Source organism: Triticum urartu, chromosome 7 (assembly GCF_003073215.2).
Source record: "Triticum urartu cultivar G1812 chromosome 7, Tu2.1, whole genome shotgun sequence".
In the NCBI taxonomy this organism is placed as follows: Eukaryota; Viridiplantae; Streptophyta; class Magnoliopsida; order Poales; family Poaceae; genus Triticum; species Triticum urartu.
Genome location: NC_053028.1, coordinates 2,154,959 through 2,167,289, shown reverse-complemented (window position 1 = coordinate 2,167,289; position 12,331 = coordinate 2,154,959). Strand labels below are relative to the sequence as shown.

Here is a 12,331-nt window from a genome sequence, read left to right as displayed (position 1 = left end):
TCCGCCAAACCAAGACTTGCTTCTCTCCACTGCCCTCCCAAGTAGCCAAAACCAAGGAGAGCAAGATGGTGACTCGAAATCCAGCCAGGGGAGGAGGAAAGGATGAGGAGCAAACAAGCTAGTACAGTGCTAGCTAGGAGGTGAAGACGGCCGGCGAGGGGCACTTGGCCAGCTGCAAGGTGATTCTATCTTTCCATCTCAACCTCCTCATTATATGTCCTGCCGCTGCACAAACATAGTATGGATTGAGATTTCTTACTCTTGCCATCGATCGTAGCACCACAAATGGAGGGACTATGGCAGACTTGTGTTTCAGGCTTTCAGGGGCTTGGGTTCCTGTGTCCGGGAAATATGTGGCCGCCTGTGGGCTCCTACATTCAAGCGTGGACTCATCCATGTAAGTATTCAACCGTCTAGTGATTGGCAGACTAATTGGTTTTGGGTTTTGCCTCACCTTAAATCCTAACAGAGAAGAGCATGCTTGTTTTATCACTTGGTTTTGGGTTGCTTTATCTCCAAACCTATATATAGGTGATGCTCAAGTATAAATAAATGCATGGTTGTTATCTTAACAAGTATTGCTGCTACAGATTGAATGTGCTTGGCGTCCTCTAAAAATCTACAATTGGGCGGCTTCCTCTAAATATATAAAATTTGCTCAGCAAAAAAATAAATAGTAATGGCCCCTCCCAAGACAGAACGACTAATACTGTTCCAGCTCAGTGTCACTTGGTTTCGGCACATTTACATGTTACCCCCTCCGTTTCTAAATACAAGGCTTTCTAGAGATTTCAATAGAAACTATTTACATACAGATGTATATATACATATTTTAGAGTGTAGATTCACTCATTTTGCTTCATATGTAGTCCGTATTGAAATCTCTAAAAAGGCTTATATTTAGGAACGGAGGGAGTAGATTCTTAGCCCCATTAAGATGGGTTGTATCTCTTTTAAAATACTGAAAACAAATGGATAGGCAAAGGCCTATCGAGCTTGCTGATATATTGACTTAATAACACTTGACCTCCATTTCCTCAGGGCTAATGGCTAGCCTCAACTCCATTGACGACTCTAACTGGGCGGAAGTAAAGCATATCAATTGTTATGCGATGTGTATGGGCTACATGTGGATGGCCATGAGAGGGTTGGGCCTCCTAGTGGTTACTTGGACCACCGCCGTCCTTCTTGGTGGTTTCGTGTCCGATCTGGACACCAAGGACTTTTGGTGTCTCACGGTGATTACCCTCGTTCAAACAGCCGGGTTAGTCTCTTTGTTCATGCATGCTTTCCCCTCAGTTACGCACTTGAGTATTTTCAACAAAAAAAGAACTTGTATGTGCCCATCTCTTTTATCTAGTAAGAGTATGTGTCCAACCTATGAGAGGCTTTTTTTGGTTTAGTTTTGTGAATAACTAGTGTGTTTATATTGTCCTATTTGCTAACATCATCAATAACTTGAACGTCCAACAGGGTCTTCAATACCCATCCGAGTGAAAACTTAGCAGCTATTCCAAGATTGTTCTTGAACTTCTTGCGTTCCATGAAGTTCATAATCACATCTAAAGGTACCGCCGCACCATCCACTCTATTTTGGTTTTACCTATTATTCAAACATACAGAGTCTGGTTATCGCATAAATCAGTTGATTACACATCTTATTGTTTTGCTTAGTCCAAACCTTTGGGATTTCCAAATTTATATGTATTGGCTATTAACTTTGTCATATACTCCCTCTGTCTCATAATATAAGAGCATTTTTAACACTACACTAGTATAAAAAACGCTCTTATATTATGGGACAGAGGGAGTAGTATATATGGTGGCGTTCAAGGAATATGCGCTGCTAACTCTCTCAAATTTTCTTATATTAAGGAGTATATTATTGGGCGCATTGTAGGTGTACAAGCAACAAGACATTCTGTCTGTGGACGATTGTGTGTTGGTGCACCAAGGCTGGTAGCATATGGTGCAGCATTGATCCAAGCGATGATATTCTTCATCATATTGTTCCCTCTAGCAGCTCTTTATGGATTTGGGCGGTACATCACTACAGCCATTGCTGTATGGCGTCTATTAGAGAATTATGGTGCCTCGGGTGGAAGGCAGACAACAAACATGAATCCGGCCCTCGTGTGCTCTACCTCCTGGCTCTGCTCCAAGGTGCCATCTTCTGTTACAGAGAACTCCTGCGTTCTGCTGGGAAAAAGATTGCGAGCCTAGTGGCCCTAGGATACAAGTTCAATCTGGAAGAGGTAGACTCATCGGTTTTGGGCTACTTAGATGAGACAAGGATCAAATGCGAGACGGATCCATCGTTCGCCAGAGGAAAGAACCTAATCACATATGCAGTGAACCTGATGGAGTCCCATTCACCGGATGACCTCCTCTCGGGGACAAGGATCCTGGACACACTCATCACATATGATGAGTCTACTCAATCACCCGAGAGGCAGGAGGAGCGAAATTGCAGGCGCATGCCCATGGTGACCGAACGGCTGATTGGTTCGTCATCCTCCGGGAAGATACTTCAGGAACTTCTCAAGGCGCTAGATTCAAGAAGCACATGCGAATGCGATGCAGAGATGAGGAAGCGATCTGCGAGGATTGTGTGCGCGCTTGCTGGTGACATCCGTTTGAAACAGTTCCCTGAAGGGATCGGATGCATATCTTACCTGCTCGATGCCTCTCTCCACCAGGAGGTCAATGAATACAAGGAGCTCATGCTGCAAGGCTTGTTTATCATTGACAAGCTCGCCACCGACGAGGACAACTGCAGAGTCATGGTGGAGACACATGGTCTAGTTTCCATGGTCATGAGGCCTCTAAGCTGCGACTTACTACACCGCTTCAGAGATCATGCTGAATGGTCCGACATTGTAGACGCATCACTGCAAGTGTTGTGCACATGGCTCAATACTGCTACAGGAAAGAGTGGCGAAAAGCTGTGCAGCCAAATCGCAGGGAACAAGGAAGCAATCAGCACCATGGAGACCATTCTCACGTGTGATCGGTGCCATGAAACACGGCTTATGCTGGCCATGAAACACGGCTTATGCAAGTATTAAACATGTTGTTAGTACGAAAAAATAACATTAACTTTGCCTTGATTATTGTTGGTGGCCTTATATAGATGCAAAATGTATATTCCATAGTGGCCTTGTATATAAAAATGGAGGGAGTATCTTTCATATGCACACTTGTATTGATTAAGAAGCAAGTTTTGCTTGTAGTCAATAGCTTGATTGTTGAAAGCCATTGACTACCTGCAGCTCATGTCCGGCGACATCTTGAATAGCTCAAATAAAAGAACATACTCATAGCTCAAATTGAGGCTCTCATCTTCTCCACAAGTTTCATTGTAATGGCCGTCTTCTAATTGGTGGTAACAAGCAAATGTAAGTGCAAGTTGTGTCCGGCAAGAATTATTATTACTACGCCAGCTGTGTCCATTGCCGGTGGGTGCGAAGTTGACATGTGTAAATAAATTCCTGGTTTCACTTTGGCCCACGTAGATCATGAATTGCTTCAGCTACCACTAGTTACACTGACTATACACCCACGTTTATGACATATGCATGAGGAGTTGGGCATTGAGGGCATCTTCAAGGCAGCCAGCAAACCTTCGCTGAATCTACCACTTGTTTTAACATGCACTTGGCCAAGAATTGCTTCAGCTCCTTCTTACCTCCTCTTTTCACATGCGAGGTAAGAATATATAATAAATCAGGACCGTTGATCTCATTAATTAATACTCCCTCCGGTCCTTTTTACTTCACATATTAGATTTGTGTCAAGTCAAACTTACCAAAGTTTGACCAAATTTATATTAAAAAGCATCAACATCTACGACACCAAATATATATACTATGAAACTACATTTCATAATGAATCTAACAATATAGATTTGGCCTTGTGAATGTTGATGCTTTTTTCTATAAGTTTGGTCAAAATAGAGATACTTTGACTTTGGACAAAATTTATATGCAGACTAAAAAAGACTGGAGGGAGTATATAAGAGAGGCATGAATATGCAAGACTTCGCCGGACGCCATACATGCACTTGGCCAATAATCACATGTATTGTCTCTCTCTTCTCTCTCCTACCAATGACACATCCATAGTCCCTCTCTTGTCTCGCTTTCCAACCGGACAATAAACCACAAATATCTCATCACATGCATGGTCTTCACTTATTTTTTTTAATTTCAACCAAATACTTTGTGATTAGAATTGGATGGCACCCTCCCGCATCATATCCGCGAACCACGTCCGGACATAAAAACGAACATCTATTTGCGGATCAGCTTTGAAGATGCCCCAAGAGTACATTGCGATCATTAACTTGTGGTGGTTCTCCTCACCGACAGTGCTACTGTGGCCACAGCTAACCAAGGATTTTTGCCCCATGGCCATCTCCTTATACGCTCGTCTCTCAGCCTCAGTCCCTCACCTTGCTGCGCAGCGCCTGAGCTCTCTCTTTCTCACCTCGCTGGAGACCGCCTCGCCAGCAAGCCCCAGCTGGTACGTGGAGCGGCATCACAACAGTGGCCAGAAGCTTCGACATGAGCACCATGCCAACCATGGCCAGATTCTGGTGCTCGCTCCTGCTCCTGTGGCTCTGCTATCTTGTCCTCTCTCCGGTGGACTCGTCGCCGGTTGCCATCATGCACCTGCCCGGCTTCGACGGGCCACTCCCATTCTCCCTCGAAACCGGGTGAGACACGTACTGCATGGATGATCCATCTCTTTTCCTTGCTAGTTTTAGGTCTTCTTCTTGCTATTTTCATCAGGTTTTCTTCAAGTGAGGCCGGAGTTCATTTCATGCAAATCAAAATTTTAATATAAGCGGCGCCTGCAGGTATGTGGAGGTGGACGAAAGCAATGGTGCGCACCTTTTCTACTACTTCGTCGAGTCGGAGAAGGACCCCAAGAGAGACCCGCTGGTGCTGTGGATGCAGGGTGGACCCGGCTGCTCCAGCCTCTCTGGCATTCTCTACGAGATGGGTAATTCATCAGCTACTCGCAATTCTCACATAGGCAACACTTCCAGGCATGGTAAAAGAGCTAATAAAACAATCAGGTTCTATTATCATGACACCTTTCGAAAGAACAAGGGAAATCGAAATGATATTTAATCAAGCTCGGTGGTTTAGTTCCCCCTCCGTAAGTTAACACAAGGCATTTTTTGACTGTCGAAAACTCGATAAATCACGAGAGGACATGATGCCAGGCAAGGTCTATATTTCACCACCCATTTCTCCTAGATTCGTGACATGTTCATATATTAATGAGTGTATATAACATACTGAATATTCATCCTTGCACTATTCTATTTGTACTAGATGGATACGCGCGCTTTGCCACGCTCCTGTACTATTCCATCATGGTTATGCAACCTGTGCAGAATAAGTTGGTGGACATTGCAAGCTCATGTACTAGGTTACCAACGAGCCTAGGAAATCAATAACAAAAACTCTCCTAAGCACATACTTTAAGTGTAGGAAAGGTCTTGCTATAGCCTATAGTAGTGCACATTAAGGGACGGCAAACCTTCCGCCGTTTCTTGAGCTTGATGCCATGGTCACCTTCTCGTTCTAACTTCTCCCAGCGAGCAGGTTGAAGAAGGCTGTACAGTGTAGGAGTTTTACTGTTACCTTCCCATGAAATTTGTTATTACCACAACATGTGTATGTTTTGTACATTCATTCTTAGGGGGGATATCCCATCATCCGCGAGGCATTAAAATGAATGCAGTAGTGTGATGAACTGATACAGCAAAATGAACTTCAGCAAAAATAAAACAAGACGAAAACAAACGCCTGTTAACTGCCGTTCAAGGCATACGGCTTTGAGACAGACATATTTAAATGGTGTGGACCATCGTTTTAAATGGCTTGCATCACATTAACATGGCAGAACGGTAAGGACCGTATTTTGCATGTGTAATCGCTTGTATCCAACTCCATTTAAGATGGCTAGCCACTAATCCATGTGCATGTATTTGCTGAATTAACGTGGCGTATTGTTTGGGTATTCATTCAATCACTATATCAGTTGCTAATCACATAGCATGAATGGACTGCCCAGGTTCCATCCTCGCGCGCCACCATATCCCAAAAATCTCGAATACTGTCTTTATATTAAGTTACAACGGAGTAGTATATGCCTAGCTTTCCTGAAATTTCAGAAAAAACACGTGTTATAGTTTCTGTGAAATATTAATGATAAGATGTTGAAGCGCGCAATTTGCAAGACAACTCGTTGATACTCAATTAATTGTTCAGACATGTACGTACAGGGCCCTTCCGGTTTGACATCCAAGGGTACAGACGTGGACACCCTACTTTGCTGTACCGACCGGAGACATGGACCAAGGTGTCAAGCCGATCGTTCCTTTAATCACAATATTCGTAGAAGAAATGAAGAATATGACAAAATATTCACATCTTGTAAAAAAACTCATCTTTGGTTGATGTATTACATGATTTTGCAGGTCAGCAATATAATCTTTATTGATAGTCCTATTGGGTCTGGGTTCTCGTACGCCACAACTGAAGAAGGGTTCAAATCTAGTGATACCAAGGCAGTTAAAATGCAAGTCGTCTTCCTCAAAAAGGTTTTGACACTTCTACTCTTCACATGGTACCTATGGTTTGTGAAAATACTACTTCAGTGGGTTTTTTGTTAGGCATCATACCTAACTACAGTAGTAACTTTGTTAGGCATCATACCTAATTACACCTGTAACTTGTAAGTTCTCTTTAGATTCTGACATATTTGTAGATTTCAACTAGAAAACTAATTCATCCACACATCACACTCCAAACTATGCTTACCTTCAACTGTTTTGAGCCCTTACAATCAATAGATGAGATGTTTAATAATTCTCGGGAGCTATGACCATATTAGACATACCTTTATGGAGAAAATATTTTTTTTGAGGCAACCACAGCAGGAAAAAAGCCAGGCTGAACATATTTGATTTGTTGGAGAAAGCAGTACCACAAGCATGGATAAAATATGTTAACTTCAAGCATTGCTGGATCGGAGGATAACTTAGTCATGGGAGTTCTTTAGATTTATCGTCATCTTACAAGCCCAACAAATTCATTCAACTGCATATTTCCTTTCCTGTTATGCCCAAATGAACCGCAATGTTTACCTTTAAGCTTCATTTGTAAGACGGGAATCAAAATTTTAATGTTAAATTCCTTCTAATTTTTTTATTGAATTTCTGTCTTGCAAAGAAGATTTCTCATTCAAATAAAGATAACCTGAGCTTAACACAATACTTCATTTAGCTGGATCCCACCCCATGATCTAACCAAAACTAATTAGAGTGGAATTTTAATTATGTGCTACGAGAAAAAGAGATGCATATTTAACCTCTATATATGCTTTCATATATGTTCTAAGTATCCTTCTATATGCAGTGGTTGCATGAGCACCCCCAGTTCCTCTCAAATCCACTTTATGTTGGTGGTGAATCATATAGTGGTATGATCATACCCAGTCTTGCCCTGGAAATCCACTTATCAAGTAAGACTCTTTATACTTATCTATACATGATGAACCACTGCTATGAGAGTGGTTTTTCTACACCCACCTCGGTGCACCCACGCTACACCCACACAAAAAAACATAGCAAAACATTTCGAAAAAAAATCTGAAACTTTGTGGGAATGATCATCAACAGATATTAGAGAGTCTTGCAAATTTTGGTAGTCAAATGATATCCGAGGAGCTCTATTAAAAAAACAAAATTACTGAAAGTGTATGTGCACTGTTTAAACCTAATAGTAATATAATGGCATAATAAATCTAGTAATACAGGACTTTGCTTACTTCAATCATGTGTTTTGATAGCTTTATACGAAATGATATCTAGTAAATCCAAACAAACAATTTGGTACATCCACAGATATTGTAGAAATGAGTTGCACAATGGAAATACATTTGTAGCATGACACTACTATTCGATATTTCAGGTTTTACTTCCTAGTGGGTTTTTAGTCTTTTGTGGACCAAATTGTACCAATAAAAAACTGATTTTTCCATACACAATACATGTCATTATTTTCTTATATATCTATGGATGTTTGCCCTCATATTCTATTGGTCGAGTACCATATCACATCCATTTTCTTTTAATATTTTTGGAGTTTGCGGCCAATTTACTTTACTTGTTCACGACAAATTTAATGATGATTACTTCTTGTACATGTGTATCACTGTTCACTAACACATGCACATGCATGTTCACAAATTTCAGACAAGGAATCTGGGGAAGAACCGCTTCTTAACCTCAAGGTTTGTTGAAGTCATGTATATTAAGTAAAATGTATAAGCTTTCCTTATGAATCTGCTTAATACCAAGGACTAGCCCATGCATCACTGGGGTTTTGTGTTTATTCTTGTTTTGTACAATATACATCTGTGTATCATTGAGCCATAGTTTTCAATATAACCGGTTTCTCCTTGTGACCCTAGAATCATGAAGCTCTTTTATTTACATTTTATTCCTTTTGCTTGTTGAGGAACACAGTCTTTGATTTCTGATGCCTTAAGAATTCATCCCTTTTTGAATAGTCTATATAATTTTTCGATGCCCACTCCGAGATTTCTGACTAGTTCTGTTTGGCCACATATCCTTACCTTATGTTATAGGACTTGCCAGCAGCTGCAAGCACCATCAATAAGAGGTTCCATACATGCCATAAAAGATTATGAAAAGGGAAGAAAATAATTCGAAAGGGTTTTGTTGTTGTTGTTGTTAAAAAACTAACCGATCCCCTAACAATAGCGGAGGATCCGGAAAATAGACAAGAAATTTCATGGAATCATGAGAAATTTCAACATATGTGCAGTTAGAGGAACTCATGCAATTTAATATATATTTTTTGATTAGGGAAACTCTAACCGATCCCCTAAAAATAGCGAAGGATCCGGCAGAGTAAACTCTTAGTGGAATATTTGTATGCCACTATATATTTTACATTAGGGAAACTCTAACAGATTCCCTATATATAATGGAGTAATTTTGTTTTCATTTGCATTTCATTTTTGGCCACCAAAACACATTTCTTTACTTCTTTATTTTATTCAACCACATTTTGATACATTGGAGTACATAATTCAGCAATTCTTCATTACAAGAGCAAAACAAAAGAAAACAAGAACCACAATTAGACATTTTAAAAGTATCCAACTTCCATAACTGCTTCCACTAGTTGTATTAGTATCTTCTCTATGTCTTCATTGTTGATTCTCTCTATTGGCTTCTCGAACTCGCACACTTCTTTCTTCTTCAATTCCAACAAATTCGACGTGTTTCACATCTAGTCTCATCTCTAGCCCCTATTCTAGCAACGAGTGAACGAGCATGTAACAAATTCTGTGCTATCAATAGATATATGTAATCTTCTTCCCAATATCAAAACGTGCATCCATCTTACACACAAATTAGAGCAAAGAATGAGCTACTGAAATTGCGTCGAAACTGGTGAACAATGAAACAAAAGAAGCACATACCTAATCTTTTTTGCAGTTGAAGAACACCCATCCAGAATGTTTCGGCATGGTGGAAACTTGGAGCACCACCTGCTATGGGCAGTCGTCGCACTTTATGACTGGCAACGAGGAGCTAATGAGCCGCTGGGCAAGCGCCGAGCCCGGGCGACGTTGGGGCGTTTCTTTGCCGGCAAACCGCCAACCGGAGAGATCCGAACGGCTAGAGGCTGATTCAATACCTGCATGTGGTGCAGAGGCATTGACGGGGCTGTGTGGTCCGGTGCCCAGCCAATCCATGGCAAAGGCGCAGCTGCTGTCGGCCGAATGCGTCAAATCCGGCGGCGGTGGCAGCAGCAGCCTCAGATCTACCGGTTTTGCACCGGCGACGGGGCGAGAGAGGCCCAAATCTGGGTGGTTGAGGATAATTTATCATCCGCTATGGGATATTGGGGATCGGCTTGGTGCCAGTTAGAGGAGTTAAACCGAATTTATATTCCTCTAACCGGTTATAGAGGATTGGTTAGAGTTGCCGTTATGAACTCAGTGTAGTTAGTAGTATTGTTCCGACGAATATTTTGTATGATCTATATTTAATGTCTGGGCTAGGTTGAAAAATTATGCGTTAGCAATTGAGATTGACCAAAGGCTAAAAAAGATTACTTTTATCACATCTCAAACATGGGCGAATAGGTCAACCCACCTACTCTAGCTAGTTTGTCTACCCTGAATCCGGCCAATCACACATTGACAATATGCATAGGCCTACTTTTCATCAAATTTATCTTTGCATGGCTTATCAAGAATATTGCAGGGGTACTTTGCCGGGAATCCAATGACTGCCGACAGGTTTGACAGCGCTGGTACAATCCGATTTTTTCATGGCATGGGAATACTATCGGACGAACTTTACGAGGTGATCCATCTTCTCATAAAAGTAGTAACAACAGTAGCAGTAGAAATTTCTATGGTAGTACAGTAGTAAGCAGATGACCGTATATACAATTCATGAGTTGTATCACGTACTGAGAATGCAAAGAAATTTTATCCACAGTTTGCCAAGGAGAGCTGTGGAGGAAACTACAGTGATCCACCCAATGCGTTATGTCGCGAGTCCATCCAAGCTATTGACAATGTAAGTTTCCTCTAGAACACGAGAAATTATCTTGTCCTGTCAATCAGTGAAGATAGTAGAGGATAAAACATCTATCGTTGAAGTTACCATGCATGTTTGGAACACGAGGAGTTTTGATTACTAGTTTCTACCACTAACAATGGACAAATAGTGCAGAAAAGATATCAACTTATCCCACATCCTGGAGCCCTCATGTGAGAAGATATGGAGCCCCAGGATTCAGCAAGCAACAACAAGCAATGAAACAAGCAGTGGGCTCAGGGTGGAGTCCTTGGCTGGTGATGATCTCATGTTTCCCTTCAAGTGTAGAGTTGAGTGCATCTAAATTAATTCCCATAAACTGGATTAACTAATTAATACTGTATATCCACTCTTGCTCACACAAGACATAACTAATGTTGGTTAATTTGGTCTCAGAGAGATACCTACCAGCTATCTTATGTATGGGCAAATGATGAAGGAGTAAGGGAGAGCCTTGGCATTCGCCAGGTACTCTACTACGTATTCTACAGCTCTACTGTATTGTACTGTACAGAATCATTTTTGTGCCTGAACGTTGCCACACTACAGGGAACCAAGGGGGAATGGAAAAGATGTGCTCTCGACATACCGTACACTAGAGATATAACAAGTACACTAGAGATTCATTCGAGGCTACGTAGAGAAGGATATCCAGCACTGATATACAAGTAACCAACCAACAGAAGAAAATTAATCTAAAACTGCAATATCATCTGAAATTCTGATTCTGATATGTAATTGATGTTGCATGCAGTGGCGACCATGATAGCGTGTTTTCGTTCGTTGGCACTCAAGCATGGATAAGATCTCTGAACCTGTCTATCACAGATGACTGGAGACCATGGTATGTTGATGGCCAGGTTGCAGGGTAAGTTATCCTATGCCTACTGAAACTTCTTTCTTTGGGGATCTATTCCATCAAATGTATTTTTTTCCTCCAACATATCGAAAAACCAATATTTTCAATGTTCAGAAAATTTCATAAAATATTTTGGAGCTTAATTACCTGTGCATGTCCTATTTTCATGTAGGCCTAGTCCAAGTCTTGAACCAATTAATTTAAGAGCAAAATGTCTTCACCCAATGAACGTTGGCAGGTTAGCGTTGCCTAAGTCTTACACTGATTCAAATAATTTCTTGTCCAGATTCACAACAAGTTACTCGACTAATCTAACGTATGCAACTGTGAAGGTAAGTGCTTCGGAACCTTAATTATTCTTTTCTTTCCCATTACATAACTAAATCAGGATATATAAACTCTACTGTCCTAGTCTTTGGAGGTAATATCTGTAGACTACCTACCATGTAGGGGGCTGGGCATACTACTCCAGAGTACAAGCCCAAGGAGTGCCTCGCGATGTTCGCCAAGTGGCTTTCGGGTGAACCTCTATGAAGGAAGGACGACCTTTGTTTGGATGAGCGTGTGTCAGTGCCTATTTGTTGCATCTAACTAAATTCTCTCACTGGTAGAAAAAGGGCCTATAGTCCCGGTTCGTAAGGGCCTTTAGTCCCGGTTCCTGAACTGGGACTAAAGTGTCGGTACTAATACCTCCCCTCTTTAGTCCCGGTTCAATCCAGAACCGGGACTAAAGGCCCTCCACGTGGGCATTGCGCAGAGCCCCGTCAGGAGACCCTTTGGTCCCAGTTAGTGGCACCAACCGGGAC

General features: G+C 41.5%; 1 protein-coding gene across 1 annotated transcript; it reads left to right on the top strand.

Moving 5' to 3' along the window:
* The first annotated feature begins 4,481 nt into the window (after positions 1–4,481).
* Positions 4,482–12,059, top strand: LOC125523902 (serine carboxypeptidase-like 7). Its single transcript, XM_048688964.1, has 14 exons — positions 4,482–4,717; positions 4,862–5,007; positions 6,302–6,378; positions 6,497–6,619; positions 7,437–7,542; positions 8,276–8,313; positions 10,325–10,426; positions 10,541–10,645; positions 11,063–11,134; positions 11,216–11,334; positions 11,421–11,510; positions 11,698–11,763; positions 11,812–11,857; positions 11,976–12,059. Exons 1-14 carry the CDS (start codon positions 4,566–4,568, stop codon positions 12,057–12,059), a joined length of 1,326 nt encoding a protein of 441 aa, XP_048544921.1. The 5' UTR covers positions 4,482–4,565.
* The last annotated feature ends 272 nt before the right edge of the window (positions 12,060–12,331 follow it).

Coding starts and splice junctions, on each gene's coding strand:
- LOC125523902 (XM_048688964.1), top strand. CDS start 4,566: ATGAGCACCATGCCAACCATGGCCAGATTCTGGTGCTCGCTCCTGCTC. Junction 4,718..4,861: donor CCATTCTCCCTCGAAACCGG/GTGAGACACGTA, acceptor CGGCGCCTGCAG/GTATGTGGAGGTGGACGAAA. Junction 11,135..11,215: donor AGAGCCTTGGCATTCGCCAG/GTACTCTACTAC, acceptor GCCACACTACAG/GGAACCAAGGGGGAATGGAA.